This window comes from Salminus brasiliensis, chromosome 15, assembly GCF_030463535.1.
Source record: "Salminus brasiliensis chromosome 15, fSalBra1.hap2, whole genome shotgun sequence".
Taxonomy (NCBI): domain Eukaryota; kingdom Metazoa; phylum Chordata; class Actinopteri; order Characiformes; family Bryconidae; genus Salminus; species Salminus brasiliensis.
In genome coordinates, this window is record NC_132892.1 from 19,568,970 (window position 1) to 19,580,497 (window position 11,528).

Consider the following 11,528-nt stretch of genomic DNA (forward strand, 5'->3'; position numbering starts at 1 on the left):
TCATCCAGATGAGCGCTGAAAACAAAGGCTGTGGACTGATGAAGTCTACATAGAACGTATTGGTTACAATCAGCTAAGGAAAGCCATGCCAACTGTGATGCATAGGGGCGGATATATCATGTTTTGGGGTTATATTGCTGCCAGTGCCACTGGCGATTGCATAGGTCGATGGAAGAAAGAACTAAACATCACAGAAAATTTGTAAATGAACCTTAAACAAACTATCCATGCAACTGTCCCACTGTTCTGCAATGAAAAGGAGGGGGGGTCCAAATACAAGAACTGACTTTGTAAGGTGCCCAAACATCTGCACAGGCCACATTACTGATTGAGATTTTTTATATTTCTACAAGAAGGCAAAAATATTCATCAACAATTTTCCATGTAAGTTAATGTATGGAGATTTTATTCCACGTAACTTTGGAGCATTTCTATTGGTCCATTCATTCTGACATGTTCACACGAGATAAATGAGAGCTGCTGTGTTCAAATAATATAGAAAAATGAAAAAAAAACAACATTTTTTGGACAACAAGAATAAACCTGTGCTTCAGAATTAGGCTGTTTCAAAACAAAAACAACACATGGTGAATACAAAACAGCTGGCTTGTATACGATAGATACATATATATATATACATCAACAGTGAGGCCTTCAGCTGACAAGAGTTATAATCAGTTCAGAGGTGTTCAATATTAATATCGAAAGGCATATAATATGGCAAATAATATGACCAAGCTGATACAAAGAGAATATTTATAAAAAAATAACTGTCTGTTTCAAATGCAGGATACTGAAGTTATCACTAACACGAAAAGGCACATCCTGGCAATGCTAAGTACAGGCTATGTACAGGCAAGGCATGTACAGTAGTGTACTGAGGAAATCCTGGCTTGCAATAAGGGAAGCAGAATCAACATGTAATACAGAAAGTGATATAATGCGAATTAAAGGCACAACCGTCTTGAGCTAGTATTCTTACTATTGCCAGCCTGCAAACATATGCTTACAGCATTGCCAGCCATTCTACCATAACACTGAGATGAATGTCTGCATTATTGTATATTTAAAGTAAAAAATGCATTTGCCTTATAACACATAATTCAACAGAATTCAATTAAACAAGAGCTTGTTATGCACTGGACAGTTAAGGACTGTATTCATTCCAACCAGCACACAAAGTTGTTATTGGAAGAAAAGAAGAAAATAGTATGTTTTGACCCATTTGAAAGAGGTTGTATCGGGTTTGAATCAGCAGTGTGATTTGCAGCAACTCCACTGTCCTGATGGCATGTAATTTACAGGCATTGGTAACTTACAGTTGAACATTCAGCCCCTTTAGTGAATTTCTGAGAAATCCTCTAACTCAGTAAATATCATTATGTGGAGAGAAAGGAGCAAAAGAATAAAGGTCATTGTCTCTAAACCTTTGGAATATCCTACAGAGAAGTCATCACTGGAGAAGAACAAACCAGGCATTGTTGCTCGAGGCCTTTAAGTGCGGATGAACGTTTAACGTAATTGCATCAGTACATTTGGGTAATCCTTCTTTGGCCTTTATATGCACTACGAGGCACAATACATGCTAGCATTCAGCACATAAGAAAAAACGGTCTTGAATCTAACTTGTGTTGTGTCTGGTGGTGAAGAATTCACTGATCAAGCCTACATGAAAACTACATACTTGCCTACCATGGAACCAACAGGGTGTAAAATCTCAGACTTTACAACTTTATAGTTAGATTTTAATTCGACTGCAGATTGTTCAGTGCATCGTGAAATTCTCAAATGTTACCATAATTTGATTTGATAATGGTACAATTATGATTAAAAAGCAGAGAATCTATTTACAAACAGTGGAGAAAAAAAAAAGAAAAAAAGAAATAAAATAATAATAATAATAATATTAATAATAATAATAATAATTAGCCAGATAACTTAAGCCCAAAGTTCCCAAAGTTGACTTTGGGGTTCATTAAAAGTGGCTAAGCTGAGAAATCCTGGTTTGGTAAAATTTGGTAAAATTACCAATTATAACATTCCTATGATTTTACATCCTATTTTTATTATTTATTGGGTTTTTAAAGCTGTCGATGTTAAAGGACAAGTGATTTAGTCCGCAGTATGGAATTGTGGACCATCATTAGCATCTACTGCTATTTCCATCTTTTGTGGCCCAGTAGGACCATAGACACCAATCCTGTGTCAATAACATGCTGTATCATTGTATCATAGGCCTGTCCTTGACTTATCGTTCAATTTATGGACATGACCATGATCATATTTGCAGTCCTCGATATTGCCCATTGTTTTCATTGCGCATAGTTTAACCAGTCACGCTGTTCTGTTATCTCGTCACATCTATTGTGTGGGAAAAGAGGTCAGCAGTGCAGTGATCGATACATCAATAATGTGGCCTGCCTATACACAGAGCAGACTGCCAAAGGTACGGCTCGGCACACGTCAACCACGGATTTACTGCCAAAGTTTAACCGTAATAGTGTAGAATAGAGTTTTACTGCTGCTGTCGTCTTTCACAGCGTTTATTCGAGCTGCACGCCGACATTTGTGACTTGTATTCCAATGCAAGAAATACAGAAACCTTGTATCTTTTGCTTTGTGACGTGTGTGTGTTTTGTGCCTGTAGTAAAACAGGCGTCGCAGATCCATCATGTGTTTCACCACGAGTTCAGTTTTTTACCATATATGACTCCAACTGAGCCAAAGCTACTGTAAGATGTGTAAAATTAACAAGCCTCTTGGGGAAGCAGAGTAAAGACCGGCTACACACTGAGAGTCCATCACTCAGCCTAGTACAGCATCAGAACACTAGCTACACACTGAGAGTCCATTGCTCAGCCAAATACAGCAGAGCTAGCAAACACCATCATTAAATGACAATGGTGATAAATCCAGCATGGCCACACATCTGAGGAGACATCACTCTGGTTCTTTCGTTTTGTTGAACTGAAAAATGATCTAATCCGTGACCCAAAAACTGAAATCTGTTCTGATCAGTGAGTTCTGTGATCTGAGGAGAGCCCAATAATGTGAATGTACCATTATGCTGACTTTGTTTGGGGTTGCTTTTAAAATATATATATAATATATATATTTTTTTGTGTGATTCCTAATTTTCAATGGTCAATTGTTCTTTAAAATGGTGTAACTGCATTGTTATGCTATTATATTGTCATTATATCAGTGTCATAAAATGGTCTTAAATTGGCAATAATATAATTTATTGCAGTTTTATCCTGGACAGTATATCGTCCAAAAATAATGTCGTGACAGGCTTACTGTATCATCAATACTAGTAACAATCTGCAGACCAGAGCCTCCAACAACTGTAAGTTGAAACACTTGGGTCCAATTTTCCAGTCATGGATTAAGCCTAGTTTTAGACAAAATTGATATGATGGATTCTTTATTAGTTTAGATTTAATCTGGGTTGGGGAAATCTGCCCTTTATGTCTAAAACTAGTTTCACAAAACTTCTGCTTCCAGTCCAGCGCCTAAGTGGACGTGTACTTGTTCGAGCTTCGGCTGTTGCTTTGCTCAGATCCTCGATCCGTCATTTTCAGCTTCATGCAGGACTGCTTCTCGTCCATGGCTAGCATCTCAGGAGGCAGGCACCAGCAACACAGGCAAGACTAGACACAGAGAATGGAGAGAGGGAAGCTTTGCATCAGATCAAATGCTGGAGGGACAATGCAAATAGAAAAAAAAAACTGCAGAAGACCATAAAGAAACTGGACTGACTGGACTTGAATTAAAAGAAGAAAAGGACCCTTCATATGAAGGACTAAATGGATTTGGGCTAGTCAAGCATAAGAAAGAGATCCTTATTTTTAAGACGCTATTTTAATGCCATCCAGTTTTGCCTTGCCAGATATTAATCACCAACATTGCCCGAGTAGTCACAACCAATTTGTTAGATAATTAAAAATTAAACAAAAAATTAAAAAATAAAAATTATAAAAGGCCTTGCTTTTTCTGTCAGCACCCAGAATAGTGGCTTGTGACTTGCACTGGTTAACTTACTTAACAGAACAGACCCTATAAAAAGGCTTATGATGAAACCACACATCTTCTTACCCTGAAGCAGCTCTTGAAGCGCTTGCTGACCATGTATAAAGCAATTGGGTTGATGCAAGAGTTCACTGATGCCATGTTGATCCCAATGTAGTCAAGGACCAGGAAAAAGCTGGAGGTAAATAAAATAAAATGATCATACACTATATGGACAAAAATATTGGGACACCTGCTCATTTAGTGTGTCTTCTGAAATCAAATCAAGGTTATTAAAAAGAGTGAATCCTGCTTTTTAGCACTTCTGTGAGGATCCGTCACCACCACACCTCATCATCTCTAACTCCCCAACTCGTCCCAAAAGTATTGCATGGAGCACCATCCATCATTCCAGAGAATACAGTTCCACTGCTCCACAGCTCAATCCTGGAGAGCTTCTTTACCCCTCTAACCCACACCTGGTATTAGGCATGGTACCACTAGGTACATATTTACCTGCTCCAGAGAGTTGCCAATACTTCATTACAGGGACTAGGCAAGCTGTGTGCCAGCAATGGGTGCAACCTAAAGTACGGGTGTTCACAAACATTTGGACATGTAGTGTATTTGTATACACAGATGCACTTTGATGTTTGATGCATGAGGGCTGCCTGTCTGTTGCCTCTCTTGTTTATAACACTGTATCGTTCTAATATTCTATCTCTGAAATTCTTCAGTCTATTTAAATATAAAGAGATAATTAGCAGGTGAGCTCTGACTGAACACCACAACAAAACAGACCACCGAAGTTCTAAACATGGCAGGAGGGTATGCACATATTTTTACCTCAGGAGTTCACAGCGGTTGGGATCTTCCTCATTATAAATAGTCAGCTTGAGGATACGGCTCAGGTGCAGAGGCAGCCAGCAGAGAGCAAACACCAGCACCAGACAGAACACGGTCTTGGCCACCTCACGTCTCTGTGGAGCAAAGCAGGATAAAGTCTGGATAAGAAACTGGTGTAAAATTGCAGGAAACGCTGATATGATGCAACCATACTGCACCGATTTTGGGATGCTAGCATCTTAGAAAAAGCAAAACTCTGCGTCAAAGTATATATATATATATATATATATATATATATATATATATATATATATATATATAGACAGAGTATATAAATTCTGAATTGTACCAAACTCATCAAGTCTAACTGAGCCAAACTACAGTGAAATCTGAGATTGCATGATGTACCGAACTGAATCTCTTATAGAATCATAATCAGACCTAAGGCTGGTTCATATCTACAGAAGAAAGTGAAATAATTGTGGGCTTGATCATTAATTGGCTAAATTCACGCTGCTTCCAGCTTTGTGAACAACTCTGCTAGGGGCGGTCGCTATGACGACCATGACCATGACCCTATGGTGGGCCCGCCATGAACCACCCATTTTTAATCATTGAGAGATCAGAGATTTTCACCCCTAAAAGTTCAGAGAAACATTCACCTATTTGCCCAGTGTTTGGTAGCATAAGGACTCAACTGCTAAAGCCAGTTTCATAGTAACATAGGGACTCATTTTGCACTTGTGTAGCATAGAGCATGGGAATCATAATGCTACATTTACAAAGTATAAGACATTTGTCCCAGACTGTGTTTGCCTTCAGCACCACTGTAGCATAGAACTGGCACGTGCCTACTGGGGCTTTAGGGCTGCAATGTGCTAAATTCAACGATTATAGACACTCATAGTCTAATACACTGACCTGTTTCAGGTGGTCATTCAGAGCGATCTGTACACCATTCTTCTTTCTTAGCATTTCACACGTCATGAGGGTGTAGAAGATGGCAGTGCAGGCCAGAGGCATACAGAAGTAAAAGCTGAAGAGCCACCAGTCCTTTGCTGACTTATAAAACTGACAACAAACAAACACGTCGCATTAAAACAATGTCATATTTGACATATACAGACTTATACAGAGGAGCACATTACATTTTTTTGTTGTTATTTTTTCCCTTTTTTCCCTCCCAATTTGGTATTGCCAAATACGAACCCCCCGTTTGTAATTCCCGACACTAGGAGGATAAGGACACTCTGATACATGCAAAGCCAGCCACCTCCTCTTTTCGAACTGTGTTCGAATCCCATCCGTGCTGCTGTGCCATCAGCAGCCGGGGTCAGAGAGAGCACAACAATCCCTCATCACTCATGGCATAGCAGCACGGATGGGATTCGAACTTGTGACCCCTCTGTCCATATTACCTTGAATTGCACTTTACAGATCTGTTACCTAACAGCAGGAATGGTGCTGGTCAAGTCGGGAAGACTAAGAAAACTTTCAGAGACATCTGCATGTAGGATTGCTAAATCCTTCCATGGGCCTTCATGGAAGAATCGTCAAAAGACAACATTTCCATGCGTCCTCAATAAAAAATGCTGTGTCCCATACCAAGAATAATAACAGTAAGTGATACTTATATGCCCTCTACTGTACTGGGACAGCACCTGTTCAGACCAGTGTGCAAAAATGCGACTGACACCAATGGCATTAGCTTCTAGTCCACCATCTCTCAAACCTGGTTCTGAACCTACAAGAACACTGTAGACCAGCTGCCATTCAGTCTCAAAAAGATATATAAGATGACACAAAGCCTTGAAGCCTCACACAAGGTTTTTTCTTTCACTTCACACACACATACACACACACACACACACACTCACCTGCATGAACTGACTCTTTTGCATGGGATGCAGCAGGCAGATCCTGAGGTGCTCTCCTTTGTAGTCCATAGTGATCATGTCAAAGGCAATGGCCTCTGGCACTGCCAGGACAATGGAGAGAAGCCATATCAGAGTGATCTCGATGGCTGTCCACTTGGGCACTCCAATACCTTTGATGCGGTTCCAGGACGCTACTGCGCGATACCTTTGGAAAACAGACAGAGGGTCTGGCTTCTGGAGATTAAGTTTTCAACTCAGCTAAGCTTTCCTTCTCCAAAGCCTTCAGAATGTTATGCTTGGCATATCAACTAGCTTGGCATATATCAGCTCGATTGTTATTGAACACAAGGGTTTCCAAACTATCAGCTGATGCTCTTCTTGGACAAAGAACACAAAATTACAGAATGTAAACAGCCCGAAATCGTCAGGACGCAGCATGACATTACAGCAGATGCAGAGTTGTGTCTGGATAATGTCAATCTGGTCGATAAAGTTGCAGAACATGTAAAACACTCACAGTGACACAGTGCTGAACAGAACATTAACCAATGTGTAGTACCTGTCTATGCTTAATGCACACAAGCTTAACACTGTGATGCCAACTGATGCCTTCTGAACGAATGGTACCAGTTTACAGAGTCCCACGCCGAAGGGCCAGTCTTCAGCCAGAAGCTGAAAAAGAGATTATGTGTTCAGGTCAAAATATCTGTTGCTGTATGTATTTAAGTGGGTAGAACATAAAATGAATAAAGTAATAAAGATAAAACATTTCCCACATTTTAAGCTTCTCTAGCACTCTTAAATTGTAAATAATTGAAGGTCACGAAGCTGGAGAAGTAAGTGAACAGAAACAGTGGAAGTCAAGTCTAGAAGACACAGAAAACTTTATAGAGAATTGCTTGTAGGATTCCTAGAAAGGCAAATCAAGCCCTCTATCTGATTGCAACAGACCTTCAGGAACATTTAGCAGACTCTGGGGTGGCGGTGCACTGTTCTACTGTGCAGCAACACCAGCACAAATATGTAAAACAGCACATATCATTGCTAATATCTGCAGCTGCTTATGTGAAAACTATTTCCAAAAGATTATATATAACATATCTATGCAGTATTGTGAGAAATATTGCAGTAAAAACAACCCAGTGTTATTAACTGTAAAGTTCTCTGTAAAGTTTTGTAAACTTCTTTGCATGAAACCTCTCCTTTAACGTAATTAATTACTGTGCTTATGCAATTGCGCATATATGGGAGCATTTCATGCTTTCGTAATGCATATTGGAAACATATGTGGATATTGCTCCTAAGCTGCTGAAGATAAAGCTACACACATAGACAATTTGAATAGTGATAATAGTTAATTATTTACTATAAGTGCAACAATGCAATGTGCACTGTGGAATAACTATGCCATCTAAAGCAGCTGCAATGCTCGACTGGCCCTCCCCAGGATGCTCACGTCATACACCACCTCCTCCCACCTTCCAACTCTAATGTCATCAGTGAGTTACATGTCATCACTGACACGCAACAACCTTGAATCTCCAGGTGATTACTTTTTGACAATTTGAGTCTGTCAGATGTTCTTCACACTGCGTCAGAATAATGCAACAGAAATAAAACACCCTAAAATGACAGTGGAAGTCAAGTCTAGAAGACACTGAAAACGTCCTAGAGAACTGCTTGTAGGATTCCTAGAAAGGCGAATCAGACTGCGACAGACCTTCAGGAACATTTAGCAGACTCTGGGGTGGCGGTGCACTGTTCTACTGTGCAGCAACACCAGCACAAATATGACCTTCATGGAAGAGCTGTCAGAAGAAGCACTTTCCTGCATCTGCTCCACAAAATTCAGCACCCAACGTTTTTAAAGGACCATATGTTCTAATGCATTTTTTAAAAAAAATCCATTGCTGACACAAATGTAAAGAAAAACTCCTATTCTTCCATTGAAAGCCAGTAAAGATGCCATTTTGGAGACTCATTTACATTTTGTGCGAAACATCATGTGAATGTGAAATCGTGAACCCTCAGCCGTACCCATTTTGGCCTGTAAATAACTGTAGCTTATTCTAATGTGCTAAAACACATACACAAATACAAGCACTGATGCCTTTGCTCCCTAATGGAAATTAGAACTAGTTTTATGTGAGACACCTTTAGATTCCGTTAAAAACACATTAAATGTGTCTGTAATTAGTCACAGCTCATCTGTTATACCATTTAAGATCCTTTACATTGTAAAATCACCCAACGATACCATTACTGACCACTACACACCATTTCAAAACCATTAGGAGCCAACAGAAACCTTTCTCTTTTTTTCAGCAGGGCTGGGCTTTCTTGATGTGAGGCAAATTTTTCTAGATTTTTACCATATATATATATATTTCTAGATTTTTACCATATATATATATATATATATTTCTAGCTTTTTACCATATATATATATATATATATATATGGTAAAAAGCTAGAAAATATTATATATATAAAAAAAATCTTATATATATAAAAAAAATCTACAATTCTAAAATTACATATATATATATATTCTATATATATATATAGTAAAAAATCTAGAAAATTATATATATATATATATATATATATATATATATATATATAGTAAAAAATCTAGAAAATTATATATATATATATAAATAAATATTTGGTAAAAACAAATCTAGAAAATTACATATATATATATTAAAAATCTAGACATTTATATATGTTTATTTATATATATATATATATATATATATATATATATATATATATATATATATGCTGGAGGCTTGTATAGCAAGCCTACTACAGTGTGTCATCATGGAGACCAAAAGCTGGGACCATGCTACAGAGGGGCAGAGGTACCAGAGGTACTCCTGGACCACTTAACTTGTGCCCATGACGGTGGCGCGCGCCCACCCACCTTGTACACGTTGATGGGGATATCTATCACAATGTGCAGCAGGTCCCCCAGGGCCAGACTGGCGATCAGTATGTTGGGCCCGTTGCGCATGCACTTGTTTTTGTAAATGATCCTGAGCAGGGTCGAGTTGCCGATGATGCCCACCACGAAGACGAGGCAGGAGACCACCGTGTTGATGTACTTGAAGGTGTCTCTGATCTCGGTGGGGCCCGTGCACATGGGCGGCAGGACCCGCGGCCGCCGAGGCGCGGTCACGTTCCCGCTGCGCTGGATGAACCTGTCCCTGTCAGCCTCGGCTCTCTGACTGCTGCTGGAGTCTCTCACTTGAGCGCAGGCGAGGAAGAAGAAGTGTCCCGCCAAGAAAACGAGTGAGAAAAGGATGAATGTGGTGGTGGTCCTCATCTTGCCCCCCCCCCTCGATGTGAAGTGAGCTGGTACTAGTTTAGTGAGGAGTAGGCAGCGCTTACTCGACCCTGCTCATCGCGGCACTGGGGAGCGCGCCTGAAGAAACTTTCTGGGGTAAAACTTGAGCTACTTTATTTGCTAACACTTGTTGAAGGAAAAATACCTCCTGTCTGGTCCAAACTCCTCGTCAAAACATGAATTCCTGGCCGTTTTCCTCACAGGTAAACCGCTTTCCCCCTCAAAAGTTGCCCACAACTCAACAGGCTGCCGTGAACGCGCCCCATATCCGTCCGCCCCTGCCGACCGGCCGAGAAGCTGAGGCGCTGCGATGAAGCGAACAGCTCGGCGATGAAAGTGTGTCTGCAGGCTTGCAGTCGACCAGCCCTCCTCCCAAAAGCGGGCTTGCTTGCTACTTTCTTCGAGGTAGGGTGCAGCCCACATGACTGGCCGCAGAGTGGGTGCTAAGGGGAGGAGGTTGCGGAGGAGGCGGCGCGCATGCTGATGGCCTTCTTGTGATCAGAGGTTAATGGATGAATCAGTGGGGCTGTGGTGGTATTGCTCATTATTTTGCTTCAGGATGACCCTGTTGACCATTACAAAGAAGATTAGAGGGTGAGGATGAGGACTTATCTTCACTTAAAAAAAAAACAACCAAAACACATGTAGCTGCTTTGACTGGGGAGCTCACACTCATGCTGTACTTTAAGAAACTAAGGTACACTGTACAGTGAAATGTGTCCTCCGCATTTAACCCATCTGGTAGTGAACACACACTCACACACGTTAGGGGCAGTGAGTACACACACACCTCCAGAGCGGTGGGCAGCCAACTCCAGCGCCCGGGGAGCAGAGAGGGTAAAGGGCCCAACAGTGGCAGCTTGCCAAGCCCGGGAATCGAACCCACAACCCTGTTATCGACAGCCCGGAGCTCTAACCGCTGAGCCACCACTGCCCCAACACTGCCCCAACACTGCCCCACTGATAGGGGCGTGATGGGCTGATGTGGATATGAACGTTCAGCATTTATGGCATTTAGCTGATGTCCAGCAGAGCGACTTAGAAGGTTACTCGGATTACAGTGGTGGGGCAGTGTGGTTGTTGGTGTAGTGCGGCCTAGTCACCCCGACCGGGAACCCAAGGCCGATTCTCAATCTGCGTTCTTGTCTGTCCTTGTGTTTCTGTGTTCTAGGAAACGTCAGCAGTTGCAGCCCAAGCAGCCCGACTGCTCCCTTCAAAAGCTCACATCTGGCCGAGTACAGTCCGAACACCTGGATGTGTTCCCGTTCCGCCGTGGTATCGAGGGTGCATCAGGACCTGACTTGTGATCCCTCAAAGCCCAGGCTCCCACTTGGTGTGGTTGCTCACTGGCAGGTAGTGCTGTTACCCGTTGCACCACACCAACCGCTTATCGATATCCGATATTGATATTCAGTATTTTCCATGTGCATATCTGGAGAACA

The 11,528-nt window shown here is 41.2% G+C and overlaps 1 protein-coding gene across 1 annotated transcript; it reads right to left on the bottom strand.

Annotated features, from left to right (window-relative positions):
• Nucleotides 1-321: 321 nt before the first annotated feature.
• Nucleotides 322-11,067, bottom strand: ednrba (endothelin receptor Ba). Its single transcript, XM_072656827.1, has 8 exons — nt 10,877-11,067; nt 9,664-10,651; nt 7,294-7,406; nt 6,735-6,939; nt 5,779-5,928; nt 4,858-4,991; nt 4,099-4,207; nt 322-3,653 (listed from the first exon to the last, which is right to left on the bottom strand). The coding sequence occupies exons 2-8, from the start codon at nt 10,063-10,065 to the stop codon at nt 3,516-3,518; spliced, it is 1,251 nt and encodes a 416-aa protein (XP_072512928.1). The 5' UTR covers nt 10,066-10,651; nt 10,877-11,067; the 3' UTR covers nt 322-3,515.
• Between the last annotated feature and the right edge of the window lie 461 nt (nt 11,068-11,528).